Source organism: Protobothrops mucrosquamatus, unplaced genomic scaffold, assembly GCF_001527695.2.
Source record: "Protobothrops mucrosquamatus isolate PMUCROS unplaced genomic scaffold, P.Mucros_1.0 scaffold1415, whole genome shotgun sequence".
NCBI classification, from domain to species: Eukaryota; Metazoa; Chordata; class Lepidosauria; order Squamata; family Viperidae; genus Protobothrops; species Protobothrops mucrosquamatus.
In genome coordinates this window covers 163280-183553 of record NW_015387600.1, presented here as the reverse complement: position 1 = coordinate 183553, position 20274 = coordinate 163280, and the positions used below count along the sequence as shown (strand labels likewise).

Here is a 20274-nt window from a genome sequence, read left to right as displayed (position 1 = left end):
TTACAATTAACCCAGTCTCCTACTGCTTGAATGGAAAATTTGTTAAGTACTATTTTAACCTAATGATGGAAGGCAAGCAAGGTATCAATGAGACAGAAAAAAAATATCATGCAACCATTTGCTACTACTGAAATCTCAGGCACAGCGGTCCCTTCTTCCTGACCTTTAATTTGTGGCACTAATTAGGACCTAAACACCAATCACATTTTCAGAAGACAACTCACAGGTCACTGTTTTGGTCACTAAGCCAGGAACAAATTAAGCAAGAAAGGTAATAGACCTCTGGGGATCTTATGGTTTGCGTGCTTCATGAGAACAAACTCTACAGCCATCTTACATGGAACATTTTCCCTACTTTATGTTCCCCTCCTCCAAAGGCTTTCTTTAAATATGTCATTTTTCAGTAGGAATCTTTTCTCTTTGTAACTTTTTCTTTGGTTATCCCCACTACTACCACCCATTGCACTCCAGAAATAATTAACTTTTCTTTGCATATTATAGACTATTAAAAAAACCTTAACTATAAGCTGCCAGGAGCCAGTGTAAAAAAATCAAATTCATTTGCTCTTACAATGCCTTACATTTGTAGCTTGCAATGAATAATTTTTATTGACCTTTGAAGTTCAGATTATGTATTTTGAGATTTTCCAGCATCCTAAATAACAGGCAATACAGTACTAAAGCTGTAGAAATTACAGTTAAAGAAAAACAGCCATCTTGTCTTTATTTCTTTAGCCTTGATTGGTGTCTTGAATATTCCCCTAGAAATTCAGCTGAAATATCCCTCCTTCACTTCACAGAGGACATCAATCTAACGTAACATGAGAAAAGCCACAATAAAAGTCCAGGCCAAGCATGACATGTCATTCAACTCCTGAAAAAGGTAATTTCACTATTTCCACACTTTAAAGTTGTATATTATTTTGAATTACTTGAATAAAGCATGTACTGTGTACTGGTATATAATTTTTAATTGATTTGTTGCTTAAATTTGACTAGATTAATTAACTAGTCTGATAGGTACTTTTATATAAATGAATTAATACATTAACATTATAAAATAATGCTTCACTGGACTCCAGTTCCCTTTAAACTCTGCATGTTTATTACAAGTGTCCTTTCCTTTAGTAAATAAACAGTGAACCTTTGCAGTTTTTATTTATGGAAAAAAATTAAATGACTTAGAGGATATGCTATACCAAAAATTTAAAACAGATTAAAATAAAAGAACATCCAAAATTAAAGGACCACAATAGGGGAAGTAGTACAATTATATTAGAAAAAGACACAAGTTAAAAAATCTGAATTCTGCTACTCTTTCAACAATCTGCATGGCCAAAGAATGAATTCAGTACAAAAATGCATTTACAAGGTCATCCTCCAAAATAAAACTGAATTTATAAAGACATTTCATTATGTGTTTCTCTTATGTTGATTTTGAGATATTGGTTGGGATCAGAAATATATTGTTTTCTTTTCATGGCTTTCATGAAAAGAAATTCATACACTTAATACTGAGGTCTTAACACTATTTCATCTAGATGTCAACAGAGCTCTTCATGTACTAAGAAGAACAATATATTCAGCAATATTCCTATGAAAAAAGACATAACTGTTCAAATAAGAACTTCTTTACATCTTAGATGCAGGGGAGAAATGCATGCACAAAGAGTTTGTACAACAGAAAAATCAGAAGTGTTTATTAAAATTTCCCCAATTTAAATTTAAAATTTGAGATTTAAAATCTGTTATAATCATGGAGGTGATGTGATAAATGGCTCAACAATTTAAAGAATCAATGAAACAGAAGAAAGCTTGAAAATAGATCTTCAGAGGCCACAACCTACTTTCCCTTTTTACTGTGTGTTTCATTGCTAAAACATCTATAGCACCACAGAAATAGGAAGGAGTTGCAACAGTGATAATCCCTCTTCTCCAAACAATCATCATTTGGTTTTGGAAGTATGGACGAAGCAAAAGCCAACCCTCACTGTAGTTACCAAAAATCTAAGTTTAGAGAGTAAATTCTGATTTCAAATTCAAGGTACAGCCCAGAATAAGCATTTCATCAGATAATCTGTACTGAAAAGTTATACACTCTTCATTTCTTCAGATTCATTGCTGCGCAACGTTTCTATGGCAGATCCCAACATAATTGAAGAGCAATCTAACTTGACGAACAGATGGAAAAAGTCTGTTTTAAGAGGTTTGCATTGGTAGCCCTGTGTGTTAGGAAGTTAAAAGGAAGGGGAATCAATGGAGTGGGACAAGGAAACAGATTTTTTTTTTACATTTCCTTTTCAGATTTTATTTCAAATCTAATTCAAAATGTCAAAGCTACAAAAAAAAAAAAAAAAGACGAGGGAAACAATTATGGGGGTTTCTCCTAACTCACAATATTCTAAAACAAGGTATCACTACTGCCAGCAGATCCGTTACACACATTTTAGATGAAGTTTCTAAACACAAAATCTCATTCTGGGAAATAGCCACAATGAAGGTTTTGTACAATATAAAACATTGACAGGTCTACCAATGCAGTTACTCATGAATATACACGTGCATTCACCAAAAAAAAAAAAAAAAGGAATGCTTTTTTCATTTGTTTGTTTAACAGACTGTTCAGGCACAAAAACAAAACCGCATTTCCAGTAAGTGACAACATCATAAAAATTAACAGTTTGTCAGTGTTTACTCTTCTTTGACTTCTTGTGAGATCTGTGTGGAGAACGAGATTGAGATCTGGATTTTTTCCCTGACTTTTTAGGTGATCTGGATCGTGATCTTCTTGATCTTTTTGGCGTCCTTGAACCAGATGGTGACCTAAAAATAAATTGCTGATGTTAGTAATTTTCTCATTCAATTTCTATATATGCTTTTAATGCTTTATAGAAAGAGACAATTGATAATGCTGCACTAAATTGGGTTTCAAGCTTTGGTCTTCCAAAACTCACAAATAAATAAAACTAGAATTTAAAAATAACGTGTATATTACATGTATCTTTATACAACAGAAATTCATTTAGGTTGCAATCCTATCAGAAATACAGTATCTACTGACAAAAGTTATCACTAAACTTAGCAGTGGTTAAGTAGTTAAGATACACACAATCACACCAGATGGATAAAATTCATCCTTCTGGGATTACAAATCATGTACCAGGAATGCTTTCATCAGTAAATTACTAGCAAGGTTTCATGTCATCTCTAGCCCCTTCCAGGCAGGAATACTATAAAACAGTTGGGCAATAAAGGAACCTGAGTTTTTCAAACACTCTTTTTTTCTTGCTACTTTTCCTAGCACAAAAATATCCAAAATGCATTTCATTATTCCCCAAAAATAGCTACCTTGGACAGACTAAATTTAACCCTGACAAAATTGGGTCAGTTTTAAATTAAATTTAACATTCAGATGCTGGTTGTCTGGGTTAATTAACTGTTTTAGGTTCTCAATAACAAGCACACACATACAATAGGTTAAAATAAACCTTCCAAAGGGAAGTTAAATTGTGCTTCTCCCATAAATAAAATCAAGACTCAAGCCAGAATAAATTACATATTGTTTAATTGGGCTTTTTTACTTTTTCCATCTTCTAACTTTCCAATTAGTCCCCAGATCTTCATATTTTTAATTCCTTTATTAATTTATCCCAACATTTCTTTAAATCTTTTCTCCTGAATCATAATATGCTGGTTCTTTTCCTTCCTTTTATTACATTATATAATGTTACCATTAAATAAAAATTTAAATGATTATAAGTGGCACTAAATAACAAAATAAATGACAATGTAAACTGTAACACAAGCTAGGGTTTACCTCTTGGGTTTTTTACTGGCCTCTCTGGGAGAATCTTTATGGGAAGATCTAGAACGTGAGCTTTCTTTATGAGATCTTTCAGATCGTTCAGATCGTTCAGATTTTGGCGATGGAGATTTTGCTCGCCTGCTTCCACTGCTGCGCGATGGGCTTGGTGATGTGCTATGTCGTCTTTTCCTTTTGAAAAAAGTGCAAATTATCACATCTGAAGCATGGTCAATGAAAATAATGTATTTTTAAAAGTTTGGGACTTAATTTAGTTGCCAGTTAAAATGTCCAAAAATGTCTTGTAGGTCTGGAAAAACACTGTAGCATAAAAGATTTTGAGTCGCCCAAATAGTTTTTTACTAAGCTGGGATCATCCACATAAACTACAATGTCACTTGGGGTTAACAGGTATATCTGGGCTTTTCTGGCCATGCGACAAAGCAAAGCACAAACAAAAATAACATTTCTGTATATATTACAAATAGTGAAACTGTGTTATTGGGAATGTCAAACTGTTCTTTGCAAAAAAAAAAAAAAAGGTAAAATCTTAATAATATTAAATACTTTCACACCTCTATTTGTAAATATTAATTGTAATTGGCTAAGATTCTGGAACTAAAAAAATCTAAATTAATGGAGTAAGAAAAATAACATCTTTCATAATGCACATATTTTTAGTAAAACATAAAAAGAGATTACTGTCTAAAGTTTGAAACCTAGGAACAGAAAAGTAAAAGGAAGAGAGAAATAGGGACAGGAATAAAAAAGTGCATATTATGAAATGCTTAGGCTCGGTTCTACATGTAACTGCAATAAGGCATGTTAATTTGTTTAAACATTATACCTTTCTTTCCTTGTTGGTGTACATTCTTCCTTTTCCTTCTTCTCTTTGGATCTTGAATCAGATTTCTCTTTATCTTTCTTATCTCTTTCTCTTTCCCTTTCCAGTTCCTTTTCTTTTTCCTACATATAAATTATAACAGAATCATGGAAGTAACCTTAGAGATCATTGAGTCCAAGCCCTCCTAAGTACAGAATTTGTTGAAACATCTGATGGATTAGTGAGACTTTCTGTTCAAAGACCTCCTCTGAAGAATTCACTATTTTAATTTTAGTTAACTTAGTTTTCCAAATGAAACTGATGTAAAAAAACCAATGGTATGAAACAGGGACACAGAACCAGGTTACTAATTCTTCTAGGTAGGTTCCAACATTACTGCCTATGATGTTCTATCTCCAGTATTTTCAATACTTGTTGCCTGACTGAATAGAGAATTATTGGCCCAACACTAGTTGCTTCCGTGTATGATTTATTAGTATAAACAATTTATAAATTATAAACAATTTATTAAAATTAAGTAAAACAATCATGTTTTCAAACATCTTTAATGCACCGGTATAAAACTGTCACTTTATGTGCTAGGAGAGACTGAGCTAAGTATCGTTACATGAGCCAAATTACATATTAGTAAAGAAATTTAGTAAAAGTATTATGTGGAAATAAATCTTTATCTGAATTCACATTGTTTATTAACTGCAAACTCTTAAAGAGTCTTTATGCCACACTCTAAATTAACATAAACATAGCTCAGTACAAAACACAGCTTTAAGCATACATCACAGAACACAGCTTTGCACACAGAAGAGGATATACTGATATACAACTGTTTAAAGATTCAGTATGTCCTCATAGGAAGATGTAACTTTCTGAAATCCTAAACAGCTATTACAAAATCTGTGTACAACATTTAAGCTGTATTGACCTATGATCTGAGAGGAGTATTACTGAAGTACATTGACCTACAGACGGTCATTATATGAAACGGTTTTTTCTGTAACCATGTTTCAATGGAAAAAAAAGCGTAACTATAGATTTTGACTCCTATTCTGGCAGGTTGCAAGGAAACCATAAGATATTTCATACTGTTTAGTGGAACATTTATTTATTTGTTTGTTTGTTAAATTTGTTTGCCACTCATCTCACCACAAGGTGATTCTTGGGCGGCTTAGAATTTTATTCCATCCCATTCATTTGAATTATGGTTTCTTCAAATAAGTAGTAAAAAAATGTATGCTATGCCTTTTTTTTAGTACAAGACTACTACAAATTGGACATATGCTATATGTCAAGCAACCAAAGTTCCTTACTTTGCATTTTGTGTCCTTTTCTGAAGTCAGAGTGGGGTGTGCAGAAGAAACTATTCACTTGAGTTCATTACTCATACAAGCCACAATATACCATAACTAAAAGGTAGTGGTGGCAGAATTATTATTAAAATACTTCATCCAAGCCACTGAAAACTAATGTAAAATTCTAAATTGTAAACACTACTTACTCTCTGGAGTAATTTGTCCCGGTAGTGTTCAACTTGTTCCTGAAGACTCTGGCCTTGCTTCTTCGGTCTTTTTCCAGACTCCAATTCATCTTGAAACTTCATTACTTTCAACTGAGATAAAAAAAATTTAAAAAAAAAAACACCACTTATCTGCAAGTTTGTGAAAGGCAGAAAAGCAAAATACTGTTTTAATTTAGTTTTAACTGTCACATATATGGCTGAAACATTCTCCTAAGCAAGTCTGCAATTACAAATACCCATAACAAGATTCATGTTTTAAACAATTCTGGTAAATCTATGGATTTAACTCTAAAACTATGTAAAATAGTATTACTTTGTTACATTGCCAGACTTTATTTCTTTTTCCCTTTTCCATCATTGTTATGAGATCAGAAGCTCATTTATCTAAACTCAATATAATTTAGAATAACATCTAAATAGAGACAAAAGTGAAACAAGCCAACTTCATGTATTTTGAAGTTAGCTTGCTTCATAACTATAGTTTGGAGATCAGGTACAACATTGAACTGTATATCAGTGTTCCTCAACGTACTTCTCTTCTCCCCCTGGGTTCATATCAGATAAGGAGAACAATGTACACCACCTAAGATTCATTTATATAAAGTTAGAATTAGAATTATACCTAAATATATCTATAGCATTTTAAAGAGAATAAAATAATCATTTATAACTACCCAATTCTCAACTAGTTTTGGATGCACTTTTAAATGTTTGATAAAGACCCATAACAATATAAGGGTCAAAATTATATTATAACTACACAATAGAATTATACTATTCAATGGGCATTTTTACCTAGAAAACATATTTAAGCATATATTTGAAAGGAATATTAAAAATAATCTGAGAAGGTACTTTAATTAACCTTTAATATTTTAGTGATTATGATTAAAGCATTTCTTTATTCAATGATTTTCCCTATTTGCTATCAAGTTCCCTTCAGATTTGGGTGGGTGCACATGGAGATCAAAACTTTTAAATATTAATTCCATAAAATATATTGAACATATTTTAGCTTTAATGTAATGTACATATCCAAATAAGTGAATAGTATCTATTGGGTCTTTTAAAGTTTAATTATAAAAGTTTTCAAAAACTTTAAATGTACATATCTATAAATGAGCTTTCTAGGACTAAAGACTTAAAATCGACTGTTAGAAAGAGAGGAAGCTGGTACTATTTTCATTGTTAAACCATTTTGCTGCTCACTTGATTTCATTTACCACCATTTACATAAATTACGTTTGTATCACTGTTTTCACAAACATACCTCTATCTCTCTGAGTTTGGCACGCTTTTCTTCACTCATTTCTGAGAATTTGCTTGATGACTTTGAATCAGGTATTTCTTCTCTAATAGGATTGGAATAAAGGTGGTGCTCCTCAGATTTAGAACTTTGAGTATCCTCCTCATCTTCACTTTCTTCTTCTTGGCTTAAAATAACAGAAATAACACAATGATTCTCTTAATTTAATCACAACAGAAAGAATTGTAACAGGCAGCACTTTCCAAAAAAGTATTTATCATAAAATAAGGGCACATTGATGGGACTCCAAGAATATGTACTCCCTATTACTTTATATTTCAATTATACAATCTATATGCAATATTAAAAACTAAGAAAAATATAGTTAAGGGGGAGGAAAGGGCAAGGAAAACAATGTATTCATATGTTTCTTCTTCACACCTAAAGATAACATAAAAGGTAACGCTTATTAGATATAAAATCTGTTAAGATTGTAAATCCAAACATTTTAAATGCAATACAGTGTAATGGCATAATATCAAAGTTCTGCCCAGGACACCTAGAATAATTCATAGTGTTTAAGGAGCAGGAGATAGAATTTAATCAAAACGTACTGATGTCAGCTATATAAATATAAGAGAGGAACTGAAAATGTTGTACAGTGGCAGAAATCTGGACTAAGATTGGGGAACTAAAGATTGAAATCCCCACTTGAGTATCTCTAATATCTCTTAGCCTAATCTCATTACAGTTATGTGATAGTGGTGGGAATGGATAGAAATACATATACCACATACAGTCACCGGGGTGTGTGTGGAAAATTTGAGAAGCAGAGACTAGAGGCAATACAGCCTAAAATTATTCAGATAATTTTGAGGGGATTCTGGGTTGTAAACTTCAAAATAATTCCATATATATAATTCATGCCATATACAAAAAGAGGGATATTAAAGATAATGAAAAGGATAAGGCATGTTTGGATTTGACTTTGTTTCTTAGAAATGGAGTCCCTCTTCTATCAAAGATTTGTATTATTCAACTGTTAATGATAAGCACAATTTAATGAAAAGCATCATATTCTAAAGTTACTGTTATACATGTGTGACATTTTTAATAATTGAAGGCTCTATTTTAACTTTAACCTGAATGTGTTGTCAATTTATTATTTTTAGGAGCTATCTGTGAACTTTGACATTGTGGACTGTAGTGACATGAAGTCCTGTCTATATTTCCTAAAATCCAAGAGTATTCACTATACTTCTGATAATGGAAGATGTTAAAATCTTATTCTTATTGATTTTTTCATATTCAAGGCCAGCTCAGAGAGGCATGTCATGAGCTTGGTGAACGAAAATACATGCATAATGCCAAAACCTAAGACAACTGGGAATAAGCCAGGCAATGAAATATATCCAGAATGCATACTCTACAAAGCCAATGTTTCTACTTTTTCCAGAGACACTCTACCCAAATGCACAGTGAAAAGATCACTTCATCTTAGAAGATAAAACTTGCTTCAAGGACAACAGGATGCATGCACTACTTATATTTATTAATCTATTATTGCCCTTTCAGAATGGCCATTTTGACACACAGTTCATTCAAACCTATACTTAGTTAATGCAATCAGAATTTCTTTTGGGGAAAAAATATATTTGTTTGCATGAATTCTTGGAAGTGTATCTGAATTGAAAGTTTTGTTAATTTTGCTTCAATTTGGAGATGTGAAAGTTGCAATAGATATTGCATAAGTTACTCTTTGTTTCCTCCTTCCTCCCTGAATATTTTTATATTGAAAGAAATATGTAGATTCTACTATCCCTTATATAGACTCCAGAAGTAACCAAGAAACTCTATTGTTTTATGAAAATCACAAAACATTTTTATTCCATTTAGTATGCTTAAAATAGAGTAACTAGGGAAAAAATGGGTCTTACTTCTGATTTTCTTCTTCCTCTGATTCCTCATGCTGGTCAAACAGCTCCCATTTAGATGTTGTTACCGCTAGGATGACAATTAATTATTGTATAAAAATGTCAATATATATAAGAGAAATTTGTAGATATTCTAAATTCTTGTAACTTCCTAAACTATTATTTAATGGCACTACTCAGAGTATGAGTGGTATCTGTGTACTATTTTATTAATATTAAGCATGAAATGCTGAAAATATTTAATAATACCAGCAAACAAGAGAAACAACAGGATTTAAAAAGGAACTAACCTTGAGCTTCAAGGGCAGACTCATCAACTGCTTCCCATTTTGAAGGGGCAACTTTAAATATTGGCTCATTCTTTTTAGATTCTTCAGATGCATCCACTATTGAATATAAGCATTATGCAAAACATGATGTAATGCAACCCTAAATATGGTCTATTTTAGAACACTTCAATAAGAAAATCCAACTTTAAAAAGTTTAATGTTCCCCAGATTACCCTGAAAGGCAGAAGAAATCTATATGCATATTTAGTGAAAAGTATGCCCCAATATGTTCAACAGAATTGACCCTCTAATAAGTTGCATTAAATGCTCTACAAGCAGACTTCCACTCCCTCAAAAGAAACTCTCTTAGTTTGCCTTCTCCCTGTAATTCAGAACGCTGCCAAAAACAGTTCTAGAGGAACTCTCAATCATCCAGAGAAAAGCTGGGGTCTAAAGGAAGGAATTAAGACAGGTGAAGTAATCTAATACAACAGTCTCAAACCTTTTTGGCTTTGTGGACTGCTGGTGTGTGTGTGTGTAAGGGAATGGTTCTGCGCAAGCAGAGGTGTGCATGTGTATGCATGCAGCTCCATTTGCACAAGCGGCGGGCATATGTGCCACTGCTCGCACAAATGGAGCTTCGCACATGTGCTTGCCTCCCCCCTTGTATGTGAAGCTGCATGCACGGACTCGCTCACTACTTCTGCAGCCTTTTTCTGAACGGGCGGGAGCCTGGAACTGGGCCGCAGCCTGGGAGTTGGGAATCCTGATCTACTATATGAATGCTGTTTTCTGCCTGAACAAACTTCATCTCACCATGCATATTCAAAAATTCTGAAAATTCAGGCAGAATTCACAAAAGTATAGTAACTTCATGTAAAAATATGTCAGCTAAAATGTCCATTAGCTCTCTTTGCGCAGATAAATATTATAATACCTAGAAAGGCCTGTATGTCCAATTTTAACATCCAAACCCACTCCAGATTTAAATCCAGGTATTTGCAAGAACTGAAATGTTAATAAATCTAGGCAGATTTTAAAATATATATATTATTTTGCACTACATTGATTTTCATATGCTTTCAAATTAATTCCACATGAAAGATCTTTCTGCAGAGTAACTACTAGATTATTTACTATATTGATTTGTTATTCCTTAAAATATAGCCCAAAATTATCTGCATTAAAATTAAATCAAATAAATATTGTAATTAGAAAATATTATCTTTTTCATTTGTATATAACAAAATTTTATAATAAGATGTATGCTTCTAACTACGTGCTAAATTAAAACATTCCTTACGAGGTACTCCATCAAGATCATCATCAATTGATTTAATAGGGATTCCATCAAGATCATCGATTGGAGTGACATCAATAGGAATTCCATCCACATCTTCTAGTGGAGCACCATCAAGTTCTTCTTCAATGGGAGCTCCATCAAGATCATCAGGTACTTCCTGAGAATAAAACAAACACTGAGATAAATATAATCCGAGTATTTTCTCAAGTCTTTACTTCTTCACTTCATCATATAGCATTTTTTCAGCTTGTGACTTTAATTCAAAAGCCTTACATAGGTCTGTTAATTTGGGCCAGTTCATATATAAAACAATTTCTCATACACCAAACAGAAGAAAAAACAAATTTCTGTGCCTACCCTTCAAAACATCTGCTCTATATACCCCCAAATCACATAACCTTTCAAGCTCAAGAAAGAAATGAATGAATCTTAGAAATATATGAAATATATGCATTACAGTGATGCTATGCGTGTAGTGGCAAGTGAGTACAACCCAATAGAGAATAATCTAATCATCACTGTGCAAAGCTAGTTCATATTCAAGCTGTTTTAAATTCCCAGAAATTATTCTCTGATTACAATTTTTCTTAAAGACACACAAGCTTAAATATCAGATACTTTAAGTATATATTTACATCAGAAAAACATATTAGACCATCTCCTATATTTCACATTTTACACATGAATTTACAACAATATAAACAGCAATTAATATATTCATGGTAAAAGTAATACAAGCGTTTTAAGCGTAACACAGTATTTTGTATCTTCCACTTTAATTACAAAATGAAACAACTTTTAATTCAATCTTCAAACTGTTCCTCTTTGTACCCATAAGAAACTTTACAGCAGGACTAGAAGACAAAAAAAATCTTGGCTCTAACAACTCTTGAAGCAAGTTCTATATATTTAGGACAATGCTAACACAAATGCCTACATAACACTGTCTCTTAAAGATCCTATTGTTCCAACTGCACCCATAATATGGAAGAGGTGAGAGGCTGATTTCAAACATTCAGATATTTTAGAATTCTCTCTCCCTCACATCCAAACACACACCTGAAAACTGATAAAGAGGCAATGCACGTGCTTCAGGTTCCAAGCAATTTCCAATACGTAACAGGTAAATGAGCTAGTTCAAAGGCAAAGGTATGGACAATGTTAACATTCATAAACAGAAAAATATGTGTTTATGCAACCTCAAATCAATGGGGAGTTTCAACTGGGAACCGATAGAAGCCTTCATATTCTAGAGTCCTAGTACAAACCTCTGCCAAAACCTCTTCCTTACCTTTACCTTTAAGGTTCTCGTTTGCTTCCAGATCAATAGTATCAATAAGGATCTTATCTCATACTTACCTCTGTTTCTTTTTCTTCAATAATATTTACAAGCCCCAAGAAAATATTCTGTAGTTTGATCAAAAATGGTTCTGGATAAATCGCCCAGTCTTCCCATGCTCTGAAGCATGTCATTACCCGTTGCTAAAAGTAGTAAACAATGCTAGTCATTTGTATTGAGAAGTACTTTAACAATAAATACAAGGCTATACATCTATTTAGCATGTGCCTTTACAGCATAGTCACTCCTGCTTTGATGGATTTGCTCATTTTGACTGGGAAATAATGATAAACCATGGGATGCTGATTGTACTATTTGTAGTTTTAATGTCTTTTTCAATAGAGAACATATTTTAAAAAATAAGATGGTTAAATACAGCTTGGTCTAGAGAATACCTGATGAGATATCTTTCCTCTGACCTAATATGAAAGCATCAATTCAGACCACTGAAGTACTGTAATTTTGTGTTTATAAATTGTTTATTTAATAATCAGTTTGAGGTCAAAGCAAAGCTAATTTAGCAATAGCATTTAGACTTACATATCACTTCATAATGTTTTGCTTTGTAGTTTGCTTTGTGGTTTACAAATTCAGCATATTGCCCCCAATCTGGATCCTCATTTTACAGACCTTGTTAAGGATGGAAGGCTGAACTTCTTCAGTGGGCAGAGTTAGTCTGCAATACTGCATTCTAACTACGCCATCACAGCTACCAATACTTGGTATAAAATAGATCCTCAGAATTAGAGCTAAATAGAATTCTTGCTGAATAGCCATTTTTCTGGAGAAAGCCACTGCCTTTTGAAACCTATTAAAAATCTTATTCTTTATCCAGCTTTATAATTATTTCTCTAGCAGGTTATAATCTAACTCTCTAATGAGGGAATTTACATTTGTGGCATCTTCCTTACAAATTTCTCTCCCCAGAGAGTTTGCCCTGGCATCTACAATATTAATGTTTTGGTTCCTGGCGAATATAATTTTCCCCTAATATTTTAAATGATGATACACAAATGCCTATGTTTATTTTGCCATTTATATTATGTATTTGTTATTTTATTGTATGAGTAGGCCACACTGAATATATTTTATGTCCTCCTTGAAAATTTGTTAACTATGTAAATTCTGAGGCACTCTGCTCATGTCACGTCAACAATAACCATGCACATACCTTAAAGTTTTCAGACTGTAAATGGCCTTGTATTGTTCGGTAGGTAGCATTCAGATCAGAAAATATCTGACATAGTTTTGTCTCAAAACTGAAAAGACAGTTTTCATACGTTAGACATATACAGTATAAAGAATTGCACTGTGAAAGTCAGCCAACTTAATGAAGAATTATATAAATATTTCCCCAAGTTTCCACGCAAAGAAACTCTGAACACCTAGTTGGAAAATGGTGTCAAGTTAATTCTAGAATATAGTGGCTTTATAGTTGTATTTCAATCCACCATTAAAAATATATTGTACATGCACATATACATGTAGAAAATGCAATAGTAAAATAATACTCTTTAGCTACCTCTAACTGCAAGTTACAGCAGAAAATTTTAACTGACCAGAAGAGAAAAGTCAACAGACACAAATGCTGCTTTGGTCAAAATGCAATGCACGCTTTTTTTGAAAATATGGTGATTCCCGCAGATTATGTTAAGTGTCAATATAGAGCAACCAGATAGTATGTGCAAATTTTATAGCTCACAAGCAGTATTTTTTTTTCAAAAGAGTTTAAAACTTTATACTTACAATTTTCTGTAATACGAAGCATTGGCAACTTTTGCAGAAGAGTTGTACAACACATCAGAAACCAAATATAATCTTGCAATCTATAAAAAATACAGAATTAAGTTAACTACTGCTAATTTCATTTGTATTAAAAGAGAAATATTTTACCCCATTAACAGGAATATAAAACAATACAGTAGATATCTTAGAAAAAAATCATTTTCTAAAAAATGTAATACAGTACCAAGTGCTGTTCAAATATACCAAACTATTATAATTTTTTCTACATTGGAAAAATAACGTTAAAACTTTAAAATGATTAGTGATTTTTTCCTGAAAAGGAAACGGGCTGAAATTTTTATTAGAATAATAAATATTAGAATATTATTAGAATAATATGGTTATGGCCATTAACAGATTTTAACTTTGATCAAGAAAATATTGATTTAGTAAAAGATGTTAATTGTCCTTTCATGGTTATAAATAACTACCAATTCAATGTCAGTCAGAATCAAAATCACGTAGAGATCGAACATACCTTTTTAGGGAGTGGTGTTTTCAAGATGGACAATGACTCTGCAATACAGTCCACTATTTCTTCAGCAGCCTCAGCATTATTAAGACAGAAAACCATTGCATCTCCAATATCATTCTTACGCGGTGTTAACCCACGCAGGATTTCCTCTAATTTGTCCCTCTGTCTAAAATTTCAGTTTCAAATTTTTAGAACACTTAGCAACATGGTTTCCTTTATATTTATAAATGAGTTGTGTATATTGTTTCAGAATCAAAATAACTAAAAACAATCTGGGTATTAGATTAATTTTACTGAAACTAAGAACATATTCTGTCATCTTTAGTCAGCAAGGGATAAAAAAAAAAAGTTAAGGGATTATGAAACGCTGTTCCAAAAAGAAAACATAAAATTGGATCTTCTTACAATTGAATTTGAATATTAGGTATTACTAAATATGGGGGAATACTGTAGATAGTCTGTTTTAGTCTAGAGAAAAATTGGGTACATTAGGCTCTTTAAAGATGCTTACTCTTCCTTAAGTGCACCCTTCTTGCTTGGCTCTTCCACAAATGCTTCAGGTTCCTGTTCTTCAGACATCCCATGGAGATATGGATTTAAAGGGGGTGGCCTCCAAAAGGAACCATTTTTAAACATGCGAAAGTCTTCAGTCCTCCATTTGGTCGGAGCATCACCCTAACAAATAAGAACAAAAATTTAAAATAAGTATTTCCGGTTTTGTAGGATCCCCCTCTTCTTTTTAAGCCCCCAGTGGTCCAGTTAGCAGAGTTAACATAATAATACTAAAATAGTTGTAAAAATATTTCCTACCTGTAGAATTGAATAAAGCTTCCATCTGTAGTACACATGAGCTGGAGTCTGATTCTCAAATAAAAATCTAAACAAAAAGCAGAGTAGAATCAAAATAAATAACTACAAAGAAAAATGAGACATCCTAAAAGTAGGGCAAAAAGTATTGTAAAGTTTCAAAATCAAAACAAAAAGTAACTGCTAATAGAATATTTTCTACGTAACAAATTCAACAATTACATAATATATAATACCAAACAGAACTAATGAAAACATTAAATACCTGAACATTGGATTATTGATTTCTCTATTCATGATCATGGCTTCAAACATGGGTCCTTCACGTACCACAAATTCTATCATTCGGTGTATTAATGCAAGCAAGTTCCTGCAACAACAACACAGTTAAAGAAAAATTGATTCATACCTAACATTATGCAAGCTATGCACCACCTAAGGCATTTATAAATGAAAAAAGATTATTTATGCTGTACAGTTAAGAACATTGCTCCAAATTCTTAAATTATACAATTATTCTAACCTTACATAATCAAAAATAAATTTGGACCTTCAATATTAACATGAGTATAAAGAAATCCTACAGCTCCTAGATTATATGTTCAGTACAAGATCTCACTAGTTCATTTTTACCTGAGACTGTATTATTTTGTATGCTGCTTAGAGCCTCTGGAGTGAAGTAATTCATAATTCTTACAAATAAATATGAATACAACTAATGGCATGCAATAAAAGATAGCATATTAACGGTTTCTTTATAGATATCAATATGATCAAAATTGCATTCGTAACATTTGATAAGACTTTGTGTTTGAGTCTAGTAAAAAATTAAAAATGAAAATATTGGTTAAAAATCCTGTTGTTCGATTATTATGAATGTGAGCAACAAAAATACAGAGAGGGGTGGGCTGCGAATAGCCAAAGAATTCTGGTTTCTGCAATATTTTGACAACTATATTGACAGCTTCTTGAATCGCCTGGAATTTCCTATAAGACTGTGAAATAAATGTATTTTTTAACAAATACAACATTAGGGAGTAAGTTTTCTCCAGAAACATTATGAACTGATGAAGAGAAAGCTGTCATTAGTGTAAAATTGACTCACAAAACTCCAGACACGCTATATACTTATTATTCTTCATTGAGTACAACTTAAGAAATGCAAAGTGTTCATTACTGAGCATGTCAAACTGCACTCATATATCTGAAGCTTAGAAAAAATTAAAAACAATACAATTTAGAAATTATAATTTGGGGATTTCTCAGATTTTCAGCAAATTGCTTGAATCCAAAGATAAGTTAACATTAAGAAACTCACAGAAGGAAAAGATTTTCATGGCCACCACACTTCCAAAACTAGCTCTGGAAGGTCAAGGAGCTTTCTTCAACCAAAGGTGTTGTAAGGTGGAAAAAAAGTCTGTGTAAGTGGAAAATCAGCTAAAATCAGCTTGACCAATTTCTCTTTCCACCAGAAACTCTTTCCCACATACATACATACATACTTCTCCTTTAAGAGAGGCATAAATGAGAAAGGTACTTTTCTTCTGTGAACTTCTTTAAGTTAATTTAGGAAGCACTTCCATTAACTCCAATTTGGAGAACTGCAAGTATGAGATCCATATATAGTTAGCTACTTAGTTTTATTTTGGCATTTTTTCTAAAAAGTAGCATCATAGGCTACTTAAGCAGACCATAGCTTATGTTTTTCAGAGTTAAAAATAAGTTCCTGATCACATAAAGGAAAGGTGCTAAATAAAAGTACTAAAAATCTATGCCACCTATTATGTCCTCTTATGCACATAAAAAAGAGCTCATTTTGTTGGGGTGCTTAATTGTATACAAAGGTAAGTTTCACAGCATATAAGAGGTACCAGAACAATAAAAGCTCCTCATTCCCTTTTACCCACCCCAATTTCATTCTTGTGTTACATGCACCAAACTGAAAGAACTGATTCTCTGGCACATTCAAAAGTATTTTGTAACTACTAAATGAACTATAAACTATAAACCCCAAATTTATAAGCTTAGGGTTTCAGGAACTTTACGTGTGCATAAAACTTGACATCAAGGACCAGAGAAAATGCATATTTGTTTTTAGCATATAATACAAATACTGAATGGAAAAAAATCCTGTTTTAATTATTACTATGACTAACTTTATACAATTAAAAGTTAACACTAATTACTAAAAGTAGCCTTTAATGTGTTACCTTCTACTTATTCTTAATTTCCTATCATCATCCTTCAAAGTAATGCTCATAATATCCAAATAATTATCATTTTAGTCACTGCAGAAATCTAAGAGGAATTATGGCAATTGTATTTTAAAATGGTTCTGCAAACTTAATTTCAGGTTCTGAATTTAAGATTATAGTTCTTTGTACTTCAAGGACTACTTATCTTACATATGAAATCACCTAAAGCTCTCACTTCCTGCCAATGAGGCATGAGAGGTAGTATAAGTAAAAAAAAATGTTTTAGTGGTAATATTATTTTTGAAGAATGCCTTCTCCATCAAAAGAAGTGCAGAATTATTTTAGTTTGATTCTAACTCTCAAAATGTGTTGTTTTATTTCTTTTTAAGTTTGATTATCTTAACTGAAACTGTTTTATTCCTGCATTTTATCTTAATGTATTTTTACTTTTTTTCCATTTCCTATTTTTACACCAGGACATCTTGACAGAATGCAGCCTATAAATAATGCAAAGAAGCACAATGAAAATAAGCAGCATGAACAAATTCATGGATTCCAAAGATAAATTTCGCTCTTCTTTTAAGCCCATTAAATTTACAATCCTAAATAATGACACCAGAGAACTCAGTGGGCTTATCCTCCTCTCTCTTCACTACTTCCAAACATATTGTCAGTATGTTGGAACATCAAAACCATTTTAATTCAACAGTAAAGTGAAACGTTAATTTAACAGACTGAATGGAGGGAATCGGTTGTTATTTACAATTGTCTGTTAATTAGAATGTACATCATTCACATGATGTCATTACTGAAATCATTTTATTTCATTGGCGTAATGAGACTATTACACAAATGACATAAAATGACTTAATACAACGGGAATTCTCATCAACTGCAACAGAGGTTTCTAAATAGGAGTTTCACCAATATATTTATTGATATGCAGAGAAATATTTTCTATCGTTGGACTCTTAAAATGCTGCAGTGAGCAAAACTAGAACATTCCTTTTTTGAAAAAGGTTATGTTTTCAATCCTAAACAACAAGAAAAATAAGGAAACATTTGCAAACACATTCATCTGGCTCTCGTAAGTCATATCACATAACTACTTCAGCACTGAAAATTGTTCTCTTTAAAAAAAAGCATCATGTAAAAAGATGCTTGCATTTCTGTCTTCAAAATGTATAGCCTGGTTACATTATGAATTTTATGATTAAAAAAATAACATAAAACAAAGGATAATAGTTTTTAAAACATTAATTTGGCCAACAAAAAGTAGTCTTTCAGTTATAATCAAACCACATTAATTGGAGCTGATCGTACCAATGTCTGGTCAAAAACTGTATACTTTCCCAATCCATCCCATGATGTTTTCCTGGTCCCCCGCTGCCGCAGACAGTTCAGCTGGTGTTGTTCACCAAGGCCAATGTCAAAGAGAATTTGGAAATCTTTGGTGCTCATTTATTTTAAACAAGTGTTTGTGTTGCTATGTTTCAGAAGAGCTTTATGCTTGACTGAGCAAGGATTTGCCTAACATAAGCCACATTCCTTTAGCCCTGAATTACAATAGACCAAATTATATCCTGATTATGAAAATTATACCTGCCATACTTAGATGCGCCTAATACTTTCTCCACTTAATTTAGTGAAAGATAAGATAATTATGAATTACTATGCTAAACCTTTCAGAAGATTACAGAAAAGACCTGTCATCCAAATCTCAATTATACAAGTCAACCAATGATCCAATATCAAAATCCTCCATGATAACCCTTTAACAAAGATGATATTATTGTAATTTTGGATATAATTAAAATCTACTCAATATCTCCATACTGATGCAATAAATGTACACTTTTGGTCATTAAACTAATAGGCATGACTAAAATCTTACTGAAATACAATAGTCTACCTTTTCACAACATGATAACTTTAGATCTGCTTTATAGTAACCACCCACAGTAATCTGGTCCTGTATGCTACCCAGACACAATGAAAGGTACAATCTAAAGCATTTTAAGGCATAAAGTTGAGAAAAACTGGGGTTTCTTTGTAGCCATCTACTAAAGTAATTCCAACTTCATTCCATTTAATCCTACAACTGAAATAAAATACTAGTAAAAGACAGTTTAACATAGATGGTAAGCCTTAACATTCTCACACCTACAAAGCAACCATTGCTCAGTCAAGACTAAACTTTTCCTCAACATCACAATTTATATAAAATCCAAATGGGATAGTCGCTATATTTAGATCAGTAATAATAAAGAAAAACATGTACCTTTCTGTTGGGATAACCACTTTGACTATGGCTTGCGACAGAGTCTGTATATGAAGTCACATCAGATAATAAACATAGAATATGTGAGTATTGTTAACAAGTAACAAGCAAAAAATACATATGCATTGAAAATACTACACATCTATCACATGTTTTGCAGGCAATCACTGCTGCAAAGTTATAGACTATGCAATTACATAGCAAATTATTGTGTGTAGTGAACAAAAAGTTCACAAATTGCAAAAGACATTCCAAATAGAATGTACATCAATGCACTGAATAGATACTATACTGATAACAGCCCATAGGATTAGGCATAAATGTCCATGTGTAGAGTAGGGCTTTTACTTTTCTCAATAGCAGTTTCCCTTTTACTGCATCAATTGCTATTTTCAACATCTTCAGGTTGCAAAACAAGTTACCCATGCAGCATAGAAAAGCTATTTAAAAAAAATAAAAGCCTCAATGTACATAGACA

The 20274-nt window shown here is 32.3% G+C and overlaps 1 protein-coding gene across 2 annotated transcripts in view; it reads right to left on the bottom strand.

The window, feature by feature from the left end:
- Positions 1 to 560: 560 nt before the first annotated feature.
- Positions 561 to 20274, bottom strand: part of U2SURP (U2 snRNP associated SURP domain containing) — a 41053-nt gene continuing 21339 nt past the window's right edge. The window contains exons 12-27 of one of the 2 annotated variants that reach the window (XM_015821878.1): positions 19797 to 19840; positions 15586 to 15690; positions 15324 to 15390; positions 15025 to 15188; positions 14517 to 14679; positions 14000 to 14079; positions 13425 to 13512; positions 12274 to 12396; positions 10915 to 11071; positions 9633 to 9728; positions 9346 to 9412; positions 7433 to 7595; positions 6142 to 6252; positions 4650 to 4768; positions 3818 to 3994; positions 561 to 2823 (exon numbers count right to left, since the gene is read on the bottom strand). In XM_015821878.1, coding sequence (XP_015677364.1) covers positions 2685 to 2823; positions 3818 to 3994; positions 4650 to 4768; positions 6142 to 6252; positions 7433 to 7595; positions 9346 to 9412; positions 9633 to 9728; positions 10915 to 11071; positions 12274 to 12396; positions 13425 to 13512; positions 14000 to 14079; positions 14517 to 14679; positions 15025 to 15188; positions 15324 to 15390; positions 15586 to 15690; positions 19797 to 19840 — 1863 coding nt within the window. In that variant the 3' untranslated portion in view covers positions 561 to 2684. The remainder of the gene's footprint in view (positions 2824 to 3817; positions 3995 to 4649; positions 4769 to 6141; positions 6253 to 7432; positions 7596 to 9345; positions 9413 to 9632; positions 9729 to 10914; positions 11072 to 12273; positions 12397 to 13424; positions 13513 to 13999; positions 14080 to 14516; positions 14680 to 15024; positions 15189 to 15323; positions 15391 to 15585; positions 15691 to 19796; positions 19841 to 20274) is intronic. The other variant, XM_015821879.1, reaches the window with a different exon arrangement.